At 45.5% G+C, this 14,751-nt stretch overlaps 1 protein-coding gene across 3 annotated transcripts in view; it reads right to left on the bottom strand.

The window, feature by feature from the left end:
* LOC126252923 (tetraspanin-9) overlaps positions 1 to 14,751 on the bottom strand; it is a 548,137-nt gene that overhangs the window by 112,662 nt on the left and 420,724 nt on the right. For all 3 annotated transcript variants that reach the window (XM_049953912.1, XM_049953913.1, XM_049953911.1), the window contains one exon: positions 7,326 to 7,398. In XM_049953912.1, the coding sequence (XP_049809869.1) occupies positions 7,326 to 7,388 (63 nt within the window). In that variant the 5' untranslated portion in view covers positions 7,389 to 7,398. The remainder of the gene's footprint in view (positions 1 to 7,325; positions 7,399 to 14,751) is intronic.

Raw genomic sequence — 14,751 nt, 5'->3', positions numbered from 1 at the left:
GTATGACCACATCATGGTAGGGGGGGGGGGGGGGGATTTTAACTGTGTACTCACACCGAAGGATCAAACTCCTAATTTCAGCTCCTGCCACGCATTGAACACGATCTGCCGGGACATGGCCCTTATGGACACGTGGGAAAAGATCCATGGGCAGCGAGAGGGCTACACGTATTTTACTAGCCACTCGGCGAGCAGGCTGGATCGGATTTATGTTTCTGACGGATTAAGAGATCACGTGTTGGCTGCTGAACGTTGGCCCACAGCTTTTACGGATCACCTTGCATATTTATGCACGTTAACCCTCCCACGGCAGAGGGTCTGGCGGAGTCGTAGTTCCTGAAAACTTAATTCATCCTTAATGGTGGATCTCTAATGTCGCCAGCGGATCGAAGAAACATGGCAGACTTGCACTCGACGTCTGCCGATGCACCGTACGGCTCTTTCGTGGTGGCTGCAGTGTGCAAAACCGACGATACGAAGAGCTCTCATCACGTATGGCAAGGAAAAAGCGAAATGTCTCCGAGATACCTTGATTATTACTACATGGTGCTCCGCGACCTGTCCTCCAGGGCCCCATCGCCCGAGCGTCAAGCGGAAGTCCATCGCATTCAGGCCTGCATTTTATCGATCAAGAGACGTCGACTGGAGGGACTTTCGATCCGTGCTCGGTGATTGGACAACGTCGATGGAGAACGTATTGGCATGCATCATGTGTCCAAGGGACATGCGCGTAATCGCCGATCCCTAATCACAGTCCTCCATGATGACGATGGTCGACCCTTGACGTCACAACAGGACATTGCTACTGAGTTTCTGGAGCATTACAGCCTCCTTTTCACTGGGACGCCGACGGACAATCGGACAGGAGAAGAAATTTTGTGACAGATGCAAACGGAGGTGGATGGTGCGGATGCAGAGGCGCTATTGGAACCCCTAACGGAAGATGACATCCGGGGCGCACTCGCGAAGGGTGCGGTGCATAAATCCCCTGGACCAGATGGGTTGACACACTAATTTTACCGCGCATTTGCGGATTTAATGACGTCCCAGTTGGTATTGATGTATAATGAGTTATTGAGCCCTGACACGGACGTTCCGTCGCAGTTCATAGCGGGACTACTTATACCAATACCGAAATCGACAGCGAGTGTCAGCGCCCATCAATTTAGACCGCTCACGATGCTCAATACTGATTATAAGATCTTTGCGCGAATGTTGGCGGCAAGGCTCAAGACTGTAATATCTAATACAATACCACCAGACCAGGCTTGTCTAGGGGTTCGGAGCAACATACATTCTATCCTCGGTGAATACCGTGACGTAATTTCCCTGACGGAAGCTTGTCGCATGCGAGCGGCGTTGGTATCGGTGGATTTTGATCGTGCCTTTGACAGAATCAACCACAATTTCCTTGACTCGACCATGCGATGCATGGCGATACCACAGGATTTTATTACCGTCCTCATGCGCCTCCTTCGCGGCGCTTCTTCGACGGCGAGAGTCAATGGCAGGGAGGTAGGAACGATTCCTGTTTGCAGCTCAGTTAGGCAAGGGTGTCTCTTGTCGATGATACTGTTTACAATAGCGCTCGAACCATTCATGCAGACTCTTAGACGGACTGTAACAGGCGTCCGACACCGTGCGAGCTCCTTCACGTGTCGTGCATATGCCGACGACTTGATGATACTCGTCCGGTCGGAGAACGGAGTAAGTCAGTTGGTTACCCTTCTTACTACGTACGGAGTAGCTGCGGGAAGCAGGGTCAACATGAATAAAACCAAGATCATGCACATCGGTCGAGGGGTGGACGCTCTGCACAGTCCGTTTACGACGGTGGACATCTTGCGATGCTTAGGTGTATTGTTCACCCGATCGCTACGGCAATCAGCGGCGGCGAGCTATCGACGTCTCCTCCAGAACGTCCGACTGCACACACGCAACAATTCACTCCGAACGCACGACCTCCTCCAAAGGGTGGACTACGCTAATGTTCACCTGGCTTCGCCACTGCCGCACCTGGCACAGGTACTGCCAATGCCACATGGTATTTCTGACAGATTAATGGCGGCCTTTGGATACTATGTCAGCCAAGGAATGTTGTTTAAGATCAAATACAAGACTTTAACTCTCCCACACCATTCTGGAGGACTTAACCTCACGGATGTGCGGAACAAGGCTCTAGCTCTATACCTGCGAGCGACGATACGCACTTGGAACCAACGGCAACACGCCATCACGTCGGCCATCCTGGATGTGCTTCTTCCCACGTCCTTTGAACCACCGATGGCGGTAGGCACAATCTCGCCCTCTTTTTCTCACGTCGCGCGATTTTTTGTTGATTTTAGTTATGTTCAGTTACAGATATCTTCCACAAGAATCCCCACTACCCGTGAGATATATCGATACTTGCGACGTCATGGCAGCAATGTTGTCGAACTTAAATACCCAACACGAAACTGGCGACAGATTTGGCGAGCTGTCCATACACCTCTCCTCACCACAGCAGCGCGATCGTCATGGTATACACTAATCAACCGCAAGACAGTCAACCGCCAACGATTGTACGACATTCGCATGGTAGATTCCCCGCTCTGCCTTATATGTGGCATGCAGGACACCGACGAACATTCCCTGCAGTGCGGTGGGGCAAAGGATGTTTGGCGGCTGACGCAACGCATCATGGCCCTCCTCCGACGCACCCACGAATCAACGGTCACGACGGACGCTTTATTTTTCCCTGACGCTGTATTTTTCCCCTCACAAAAAACATCGGCAATCCGATGGATTGGAGGACACGCATCGCACTATGTGCTCTCGCGGACCTTGATATCGGGCATGGACTATTGGCATTATCTACTAGAACAACACGAAATCATCCGACGCCACTCTAAGTATAAAACGTATTTTGCGAACTTTCTAGGCAGCATGTTTCATAACCCCCCCGAAGCGGTGGGGAGTCCCAGGTTTACGTTGTTCCGAGGAATAGGATGTACTCCCAGTGAAGTGACGAGGATGTCACTTCAGCCCTATATTTCAAAATGGTTCAAATGGCTCTGAGCACTATGGGACTCAACTGCTGTGGTCATAAGTCCCCTAGAACTTAGAACTACTTAAACCTAACTAACCTAAGGACAGCACACAACACCCAGAGCCCTATATTTCTTTCCCTTCTTTTTTATATATGATTTTTCTTTTGGGACATTAAAATTAAATGAATAAATAAAATATTATTGTTACTAACAAAGAAAATATAAAAAAATGTGGTTAAGGCGTCTGACTAAAAAAAAAAAAGTCGGTAGAGCATGAGACTCTTAATCTCAGGGTCGTGGGTTCGAGCCAAAAATAAAAACAAATAAAAAAAAAGCTGAGTGGTAACGTGCTTGCCTCCCATGCAGCGGGCCCCGATTCGATTCCCGGCCGGGAGGATAACACAGTGTTGTGTTATCCTCATCACCGGCACGCAAGTCGCCCAATGTGGCGTCGACCGAAATAAGACTTTTACGCGACGGCCGAACTTCGCCGGATGGGGCTTCACGGCCAACAATGCTACACGTTAATTTCATTTTTTCTCTCTATGCTGCCGTTCACATAAAACAATTCCATTAACAGCTCACAGTCTCTCTTCTCAATATCCATACTGTCCACTCACATTAGGACTTGACAAATTACAGCGTGGATATCATACAAAAAGTGGAGAGCCAGATATACACTTGGTGTCCAAAACTAAAGCTGCTTTTTTCCGCGTAAATCGGTTCCGCATTAACGCAGTATCATTTTACCAAGTTTCGATGCCATACGATAACAACAGTCTACACCGAAACTCCCCCGTGAGTAGCTGCACTTTTAATTTTAACCACCCGGTACTTGGATCCTAGTGATTCTGATGAGCTTGAACTTGTTGCACTTCAGTTAAACGTGAATGATTCCCTAAAGACCCATTAAGGCTTGTGGCTAGGCTTTGGGGGAGTAAACTAAAAGTAAAGGCGCCTTTCACATACGTCCCTTGTTATTTTAGATAAGCTGTTTTTAGGGTCTACTTCTGCAGAAGCTTATAGTTCTGTTTAGGGCCACGAGCCCAGTCTCTCTTTGGCATGAATTCTTTTGTGACCATTTATTGAGCATAGTGATTTACATGGCTAATTGCGTGCCGAGCATTGTTTGGATTGTAATTAATTTCGGCACGAATATTCATTATCGTGAATAATCAGCTAAATGTATTCTCGTGGAATCATGTATACTGTATAACTCTGCTCCCTTATGTTGCAGAACTCTTAAATTGGGCTCCAAGTGGGGTTTCTCGTAACTGAATTTGTAGACGCCGGCTGTGAATGAATGATCAAATATTGCCCAACGCGTTTACTACAGATATTATTTTGATTTTTTCTTTCAGTTTGTTCGTTTGAAGGTTGTGAAAGTCTACTTCTTTTAAATTCATATGGATGATTGTTACTTAAATTGTGCCAAATTTCCTTTGTTAGTACTCGTAGGAATAAAAGACTTTTATATTTTATGACCTGGCCCTCCCGCTCCCTGCTCCATGCACTGCTAACACTGGGGAAGTCATGTCAAGAAAACACACCGTAAAATATCACAGAGCCACCTCCCGCCTGAGCTACACCTCCCATACTAGGCGGGTTAAGGTGCACTCGGCGCATTGCATTGCCGGCAGCAATACCTGTCGGGCTTGTAATCGATTGTCATTGACAAGGCACGACACTCGTCTCCAGTCTCTATCGGCTAGGATCTGTTTACGACCACTGTTCTTAACACCGTGTTTCATGCTGCTAGTGGTACACCATTCTTTACAGACACGTCGGACAATCCGATTTGATACACGAACACATCGAACAGTTCCATTCACGGTTTCGTCATGAACACATCCAGACACGATAGCTCCTTTGTGACACTATCACGTCTCGACATCGACACCTACTAGTACGCTGATTCCATGCAAAGGACTGGTACACACACACGACTTTCTATCAGGATTTAAATCATCGGTGAGAAAAGACATGATCGTCTGCTATCTGTACCATATCATGTACACCACTGCAAACTGACCAGTGCACTCTTTTGAGGAGGTAGCTGATGTTTTTGTGCCAACGGGCTTGCCGCAGTGGTTCCAATTAGAGGACCAAAGTTAAGGGCTGTTGTGGTTGGCTAGCACTTGGATGGGTGACCGTCCGGGTCTGCCAAGTGCTGTTGGCAAGCGGGATACATTCAGCTCTTGTGAGGCAAATTTATGAGCTGCTTGACAGAGAAATAGCGGCTTCGGTCTCGAAAACTAACAAAGGCCTGGAGAACAGTGTGCTGACCACATTCTCCTTCACATCCGCGTCCGGTGACTCCTAAGAGCTGAGGATGACACGGTGGTTGGTCGGTACCGTTGATCCTTCACGGGCTGTTCGGAAGGAGTTTAGTTTCTTAGATGATGTTTCATCCGGTGATCATGTCTCCACTAACAAGCAGACTAGACAGCATGCGAGAATACTGCACTGGTATGGATTGGTATGTAATTAATTTAATCTTTCTACTTCGATGGGGCAACCTTCCAGTTTTGGATAAATCACGTGCCTCGGGCCACTATTTCCGTTTCAGTCATATCTGATTGTTATCGCTGACAGACTATAACACCCCCCACAGTATTTATTAGGAGTTTTTACTTTGGTAAAAGCTTTAGCAAATGTCAAATTGTTCAAATGGCTCTGAGCACTATGGGACTTACCTTCTGAGGTCATCAGTCCCCTAGAACTTAGAACTACTTAAACCTAACTAACCTAAGGACATCACAAACATCTATGCCCGAGGCAGGATTCGAACCTGCGACCGTAGCGGTAGCGCGGTTCCAGACTGTAGCGCCTAGAACCGCTCGGTCACCCCGGCCGGCTAGCAAATGTCCATAAGCGTTAACATCTAGGAACGTTTATTCTTTCTGACAGTTTCCCATACTCATTAATTGATGGAAACGGAGTAAACACAGAAATCAGGAAGAACGCTAACATGTTCGAATTACTAATAATTGTTTAAACTAGCAGCTCTCCGCTGAGTAACAGCTATTCATAAAGAAACGTTAATGCCTGCGCGCCATCACAAAAGTTCTCTATTGGAGGTACTGAGACTTGGAGGACGAGCTGACAAAACACAACTCACTCGTTTACTTAGGCGAAAAACTAATCTATTGGCTAAACTCAATGCATCCATTTGATATTTAACTTTCAAGGATGATTTTTTAGTCACGTTACCCATCCCATGGAAATAGTAGTCACGTTGACCATCCCATGGGAACAGGGATTTTCTTTTTTCCGGAGTGAAAGGTAACCTAGCCTGTGTGTTAATTCAGGGCTTAAGCTACCCTCATTCCTAAGTTCATCCAAATTCGTCCAGCAGTTCCAGCGTGAAGGAGTAACGAACATCCTAACCCGACAAAGAAAGTTCGGGGTAGCGCAAATTTTGTAATATTTGTACGTGCAACAGGGTCGTCTGCCCTTAAGTGTGTGCCTGTTACCAACAGATATCAGCAGATAATCAAATCCAGCCTCACTTAAATCCTGCCACGTTCTGCATGAAAGGCAAGAAATCCCTCTTCCGTACAGCATTTCAATGACACCGCCGCTGTCTCAGAAGCAATAAGATACGCCTGGCCTTCAGCGGCTAAAATGAAACAGGCTTGTATGGAAGTATGGATTAAACACTTCGAGGATTGGATAAGCATTGTATTCATTACTTCAAATGGTATTATGTAGGGCACGTCAAACGATAAAGGCATTTTCAAAAATACAATTCAAAAATCAAAGAGTAAATAGCGTTTTGTAAGGGTATTTACTGCTTCACATTTGGCACTACATTCTTCAAATCAATAACTATATTGGACTATAACATATACTAGCCTATATGTTAATTTAGGATACAAGCTATTCCATTCCAAATTTCTTCCGAATTCGTCCAGCCGTTTCAGCGTCAACGAGTACAAATACACTCACACACAAATTTTCGCGTTTATAATATATGTAAGATAACTTAAGACGCAATCCAGGATAGCAGTACAGGAATCTATCAGACTGGTCGTGAGCACTGCTGCGTGACCTCATTCAGACACAGGTTTAATGAGCTACCCTGCTCTTCAGACCGTTTGTGGCACTGCGAACAATGTATGGTTAAAATTTATGTTTATTTCGGATATAGTGTCTGAGGCTTTCATATTGACTGACATGTGACAGCTCGAGTGTACTTTCATGCTTTCTGTTTCGCCTTGGTTGCAATTAAATACTTTACGGCCTCCACATATGGTAGCGATAGAACTTTGATGTAAACAACATGTGACTTACCCACATGATGACATTCAGCGTGCAGAACACGTGCCGCACGCATGTGTATCCACTGCGACCCATTTTTGCGTTCCTGCAACAAAGGAAAAAAAATTTAAACATCACAGCAAAATTTTTAAGTGTTTCCTGCAGGCACCATCTTTCTGAAGAACAGCAGCCCATTCACTTTACTCAATTTGTATTAACATATTTCCTAGATTTTTCATTTTCCATTTCAATGCGTTTTTAAGCTGACTCACTTTTTCCGGTTGTCATAATTTAAACTTTGTAGGTATTTCAAAATTTCTTTGACGACATAGTACAGGTAACAAATCTGAAATATTCAGATGTTTAGCATCCTGTCTAGGTACATAGTGCACTTCCTTTTCTTATTACAGCAAAATAGTGTTAGTCACAAACAACAATTTTACACCATCAAAATTAACCTCTAAGTATTGAAGTATGATAACGGACAAAATTCAGTATCCGGAATGAATTTTTCACTCTGGACCGGAGTGTGTGTTGAATCGTAACGTCGTGGGAGATTAAAACTGTGTGCCGGACAAGGACCTTTGCCTTACTTGGGGAAGAGCCCTACCGACTGAACCATCCAGACGGGACTCACAACCCACGCTCACTGTTTTACTTCCGCCAGTAGCTTATCACCTGTCTTCCAAACTTCGAAGTATCTTGGAAAAACGTGTCTGAAAAATAATATTGTGGATAATTGGTTCAGCCACAATTCTTCCGTTAGTGCTAGTCTTGCAAGGTTGGCGGGAATACGTCGGGCAGGTTGAGAACGTTTTAGAGAGGTACTAGCAGAAATAAAGCTGTGAGAGTGGGGCGTAAATCGTGACTGGACTTGTTTCGGTCGCTAAGAACATTTCCCACGAAACCAAGGTTCCGGATTAGAGTCCCGGTCCGACAAATTTAATATGCGCAGAATTTCCATGGGCGGGCTGATTTGGATCACTCTTACGAAATTTTACCGCTGATCAACTGCACGGAGTCCCACATCAGTAATCGTATTTACCTGGAAATCCACATACTAAGGAAATAAGCAGTGTAACAGTTAAACGATCTGCCCAGTATTCTGGCTGGATCTGGATGAGCGGTCAGGAATTTCAGCCCTTTTCCTACTGAACAGTGTCTTAACAGCTGACTAACGAGTAGTCGCAGGCGTGTCGCTAACGATAGGAGATTAAACTACAGCGCCTCACGAGCAGTAAGAGGACGTAGTATTGTTTGGTTATAGGTTGACGCTTTTAACTGCTTCCTGGAGACGTACTCGGCTGGTGATGTTACTGCAAAGGGTGCACCAGTGCTTTAGACTCAAAATTAGATGGAAAACTGAAAATTAAAGACAAGTAACTACCAGTCGGAAATTAATGTTTTGTTTCTTACTGACAGACAGCATGTACGAAAAAGGCATAAATGAAGCTCATACCTGAAGTACAATATCAGCTTGCTATGTGCTGACTTTAGTTGAGCGATTGATATGCTAATCACTTTTTTTAAATTTACATTTTTGCCATCGCTCAGAGAAACATACTTTTGCCATTATGTCTCTGTATACTTCGCTTTCGGCGGTCATAGTGTAGGTGGAAGAAGGTGACACAGGCAAACAAACAAACAGAAGGACGCTCTTGTTTCTGCTGTTGGAGAGTTCAGACGTAGGGTAGAGGCCGGTTTACCTGGATGATGCACATACTTAATTTTGCTACCAGAGCAATATGATGTATTAAAAGTTTTACTGCTAGCAGCAATGAATTTAGGGAACTACTGAAAATAGTTTCTCTCTAATGATACAGAGTTACCACGTGACCTGCTCGTATAGCTTAATGTCGGACTCATATGGGCCGTGAATAGCACGTCATCGTGCAACGTAAAGAGTCTCTGACGTCAAAGCGTGGAAAAAACACATTATGGAATCTTTCCGAATGTGCGGAGCAATATCAAGCGAAAGCACATTTGAATGTGTACCAGTAACACCAACGTCACATAAAGGATGGCCCTCATTACAGAGGCATCATGCCTGTTTGGACATAGGAAGAATTTGGTGTACTGATAGGTGCATTTAAAGAAGAACCTTGCATCCACAACGACAAACGTTAGCCGGCCGCGGTGGCCGAGCGGTTCTAGGCACTTCAGTCCGGAACCGCGTGACTGCTACGGTCGCAGGTTCGAATCCTGCCTCGGGCATGGATGTTTGTGATGTCCTTAGGTTAGCTAGGTTTAAGTAGTTCTAAGTTCTAGGCGACTGAGGACTTCAGATGTTAAGTCCCATAGTGATCAGAGCCATTTGAACCATTTTTGACAAAGGTTATCATAACAACAACTGTCATATAGAGGTACTACCACAAAGTGAAATGAAAAGTGCGTGTGGCTAGGACCTCCCGTCGGGTACTCTGTTCGCCTGGTGCAAATCTGTTTGGTTAACGCCACTTCGGAGACTTGCGAGTCGACTGGGGTGAAATGAAGTGGCCGAGCGGAAACTTTGTCCAGCTCCACCAGGAATCGAAACCGGGCCCTTCATATTGCATTCTGTCGCACTGAGCACTCAGCTATGGCAGCGGACGACGAAGTGAAAAGCTACGAGGGCGTACCGAAAAGTAATACCTCCGAATTTCCTGTCTCAGAACTGTTAAAGCTTTATGAACGAAACAAATATTATTAACAAACATTATTAACATTCTAAACATTTATTCTCCATATCTACATATTTGCAGTCCTCTGCGGCTAGAAGGCTCCGAACTGTAGCGTGTAACATGGCGGTTGTGTAACCCATCTATTTCGGTGCGTGAAAAAACAGCGTGCTGTGATAGTGTTTCGAATTCGAAGAGTTCGTCCACGTACGGAACATACTTTTCTTCCACCTGACGATGGCAGACCACACTCGAGCGATGCGGCATCTGCAGCAATCAGACGCCTTAGGTTCACCGTCATAGGTCACTCTCCATACAGTCGCGACTTGGCCCCATCCATTTTAATCTCTTTCCAAAACTTAAAGAACGCTTTCGAGGACTTCACTTTGATACTGATGAACTACTGCAAGCAAAGGCGAGGTCGCGGCTCTGTCAACAAAATCACGCTTTCTACAGTGACAGTATCAACAAACTGGGAGAAATGTGTTCGTCGCAAGGGTGACTATGATGATAAATAAAAAGGTAGTCATGAAGAATAAAAATGTAGAATGTTAATAAAGTTCGTTTTCTTTAAAAAATCTTTAAGAATTTTCACATAAAATTTTCGGAGACATTACTTTTCACCATACCGTCGTGGTTTACGCTTGTCCTTTTCGAGAACCCGCATGTAGTTCGCGTACTCCGGCTGTATACGCCAACTGCCGCTTGAGGGTGCTCTACCGTATTAACAGACTGAATCGTTTGGATCGTTTCTGAGCGTTCAGCAGTGCGGTGGAGAGCACGTAGTGCGTTGCGTGTTGAATGCCAGATTGCTAGTCAAGGAGGTGAGTTAACACCCGGATTGAACAAATGTTACGCACTAACGACCCTTAGACTGGTATAACGGACACTCAGATAATTGTTTTTAGGTTTTCCACGGACGTATCTAAGGAAGTAGGTGTGTTACAAGTGACACCCGCCAGTATCAATACACGCGTTGCAGTGGTGCACAAAATTTTTCCTCGCTCTCTCAAATATTCCTGCTGTCTTCAGATGCCATTGTTGGCTAGGATAGCCCACGGTGTAGATCCAGCCGCCTGTGGCAAAATGCATTCTCCTTCCACAAACGTGGAGCCACATTCCTTGCGGATATGTCAGAATTGTGTCGTATGTGTTTTTGTAGCGCGTCGAGTGTAATGGGAACGTGTATAGTGTAAGAAACTTCCTGGCAGATTAAAACTGTGTGCCGGGCCGAGACTCGAAATCGGGACCTTTGCTTTGCGCGGGCAAGTGCTCTACCATCTGAGCTACCAAAGCACGACTCACGCCCCGTCCTCACAGCCCCACTTCTGCCAGTACCTCGTCGCCTACCTTCTAATTTTCACAGAAGCTCTCCTGCGAAACTTGCATAACTAGCACTCCTGGAAGAAAGGATATTACGGAGACATGGCTTAGCCACAGCCTGGGGGATGTTTCCAGAGTGAGATTTTCACTCTGCAGCGGAGCGTGCGCTCATATGAAACTTCCTGGCAGATCATTCCTTCCAGGAGTGCTAGTTCTGCAAGGTTCGCAGGAGGGCTTCTGTGAGGAGACGAGGTACTGGTAGTTGTGGGGCTGTGAGGACGGGGTGTGAGTCGTGCTTGGGTAGCTCAGATGGTAGAGCACTTGCCCGTGATAGGCAAAGGCCCCGAGTTCGAGTCTAGGTCCGGCACACAGTTTTAATCTGCCAGGAAGTTTCATATCAGTGCACTCTCCGCTGCAGAGTGAAAATCTCATTCTGTGCATAGTGTAGTTTCTTTGTGTTGTATAATTATGACGATGATGATAATGATGATGTAAGGGAGTTGTTGAAACCCGTTACCAGCACGTAGTCTACTCCTCTCCAATAACAAGGGGGCCTCTACATCTACATCTACATTTATACTCTGCAAGCCACCCAACGGTGTGTGGCGGAGGGCACTTTACATGCCACTGTCATTACCTCCATTTTCTGTTCCAGTCGCGTATGGTTCGCGGGAAGAACGACTGTCTGAAAGCCTCCGTGCACGCTCGAATCTCTCTAATTTTACATTCGTGATCTCCTCGGGAGGTATAAGTAGGGGGAAGCAATATACTCGATACCTCATCCAGAAACGCACCCTCTCGAAACCTGGCGAGCAAGCTACACCGCGATGCAGAGCGCCTCTCTTGCAGAGTCTGCCACATGAGTTTGTTAAACATCTCCGTAACGCTATCACGCTTATCAAATAACCCTGTGACGAAACGCGCCGCTCTCCTTTTGATCTTCTCTATCTCCTCCGTCAACCCGATCTGGTACGGATCCCACACTGATGAGCAACACTCAAGTATATGTCGAACGAGAGTTTTGTAAGCCACCTCCTTTGTTGATGGACTACATTTTCTAAGGACTCTCCCAATGAATCTCAACCTGGTACCCGCCTTACCAACAATTAATTTTATGTGATCATTCCAGTTCAAATCGTTCCGCACGCATACTCCCAGATATTTTACAGAAGTAACTGCTACCAGTGTTGGTTCCGCTATCATATAATCATACAATAAAGGATCCTTCTTTCTACGTATTCGCAATACATTACATTTGCCTATGTTAAGGGTCAGTTGCCACTCCCTGCACCAAGTGCCTATCCGCTGCAGATCTTCCTGCATTTCGCTACAATTTTCTAATGCTGCAACTTCTCTGTATACTACAGCATCATCCGCGAAAAGCCGCATGGACCTTCCGACACTATCTACTAGGTCATTTATATATATTGTGAAAGCCTCCGAGCTTAACGTCCCCATCCGACGGACAAATCACCATCGTCAGTGTCCCATGTCCTCACTTAATGAAACATTGCGGAGACGTATGTAATTTAATGCAGAACATTGACGCAAAGACTATTGCCCAGGAACTTTGCCATCCTGACTGCACGTAATTTATCTAACCTGTCATCCTGATTATTTAGATGTGTACGGAGTATTAAGCTATGTAATCTTGACAAAGGAATCTCTGACTTCTGAAGATATTAACACTTACATTTCTATATCTATGCAACCAAATATTTCGACAGTGCTTTGACACTTCCTCAGAAATGGTATTTTCTTTTGGTGCATGTTCGTTGTACTTACTAGATTACAGACACCATCTTTACCGCCTTCAGTGTTTACAAAGAGTAATGGTGTGTATGGTGTAAGATGATAGAAAAAGGGCGTGTGACCAGTGGAGCCATTCACGTCTTAATTATCGCAAGACGCTAAAGCTGTAAATTTGTGGAGCGACAATTATGTCCGTGTAATCTTTCTAGATCTTTTTCTGTGTATGTGCTCTGTTGGTATTCATGCAGCCTCTTCGCTAGTTTACATCACGTTAATTTTATTTTTGTGTTACTTTCACTTTCATATTTTCGTTCATCCTTTCAATGAAAGACCTCCACAAAACTGTGAGCCACATACTGAAATAGTATGTTTCTTTTTTCTCTACTGGGCAGTGCCTCAGGTTACCCCAGAACACAACACATGCATACCGTGTTAATCCATATTAATACACCTGATGATGGGGATTTAAACTTCCGAAACCCGTTACGGAAATAAGTAAATAATGTCTGGTAACAGCAAACTTGTTGTTTAGTTCGATTCCTGATGTGTGTCGCACAGTAAGACACAGCTAAGACCTAACCAACCAGATCTTCTCCATGTTCTACTGCGATATCGAATCTCACTGAGTTGCTTGTCAACCTGAACTCTTACCGGGCACGCTTAACAAAAGCGGGGTCCAAAGAAAAGGTGCTCGATTCTCCGTTGGTTCGTTTGATAAGCGCGACAGTGCAACCGAGATGCTCATCAAACTCCAGTGGCCAGAGGCTGTGCGTCATGGAGACGTTTACTCCCTGTTAACATTACGAGAAAGTGCCGTCCAACATACGAACGGCGATGAACAAATCTCCGTTCGAAAGCCGTACAGTCCAGAATCGGTATGCCAAAGAGGCAAAATCGCCGTGAGTATTGATGCAATCATCCAACCGACGCAACATGCTGAATATACACGTCTGACGAACACCGTGTCGTGCTGCGTGAAGAGGTCCGTAACTGCCTGCCGCACATTCTCGCCCGACGGAATCAACGCCTTTTTTAAGGGACTGAAGGCGTGATAATCGCATGGGAAGAGATCAACACTATAGGGCGGGTGGTCGTGTCTCTCCGAGTTAGCCTTCCAGATCGACCGGCGTCTCGTGTCGAAACGCGACCAGCACGTAACTTGGGGCACCATTCCACAACGCTGGTTTTCAAGACGTGCTACCCCATACACGCCATTCATTCTCCGATGAACGTCTACCGATGTTTGTCCTTCGGCAGCCAAGAAAACAATAACAACAGCACGTTGGTCTTATTTGGACCCATTTGCTAACAACGTTGCCATAGTTTACGTATTGGCATTCACCGAACCCACGCCGGAAACATGCGAAGGCTACACTAATTCTTGTACACATGTCGACACTTATGTAAATGCATCAGAGTCGCACTACGTTGAAAATTATCTGCAGCAACGCCCTCAAATGGAAACTTATATGATTTGCTCACCTATAAATCTCACGAAATGAACACGACGGGAAAATCAGAAGCCTCGGAGCTCACTGACAGACGCTGTTATCATGCACATTTTTTCTCAACGTGACAGGAAACGGGGGGGGGGCGGAAGGGGGGAGTATGATCGTGGTACCAAAATCTCCTTCAACACACACCTCAAGATGAACGTACCGAGGACAGGCAAAATAATGTGAACAGTGGCAGTAATGGGATGGTTGTGTCTTATGGTCAACAATTCA

This window comes from Schistocerca nitens, chromosome 4, assembly GCF_023898315.1.
Source record: "Schistocerca nitens isolate TAMUIC-IGC-003100 chromosome 4, iqSchNite1.1, whole genome shotgun sequence".
NCBI classification, from domain to species: Eukaryota; Metazoa; Arthropoda; class Insecta; order Orthoptera; family Acrididae; genus Schistocerca; species Schistocerca nitens.
Note: the sequence above shows the minus strand (reverse complement) of the source record. Positions and strands in the feature narration are given on the sequence as shown.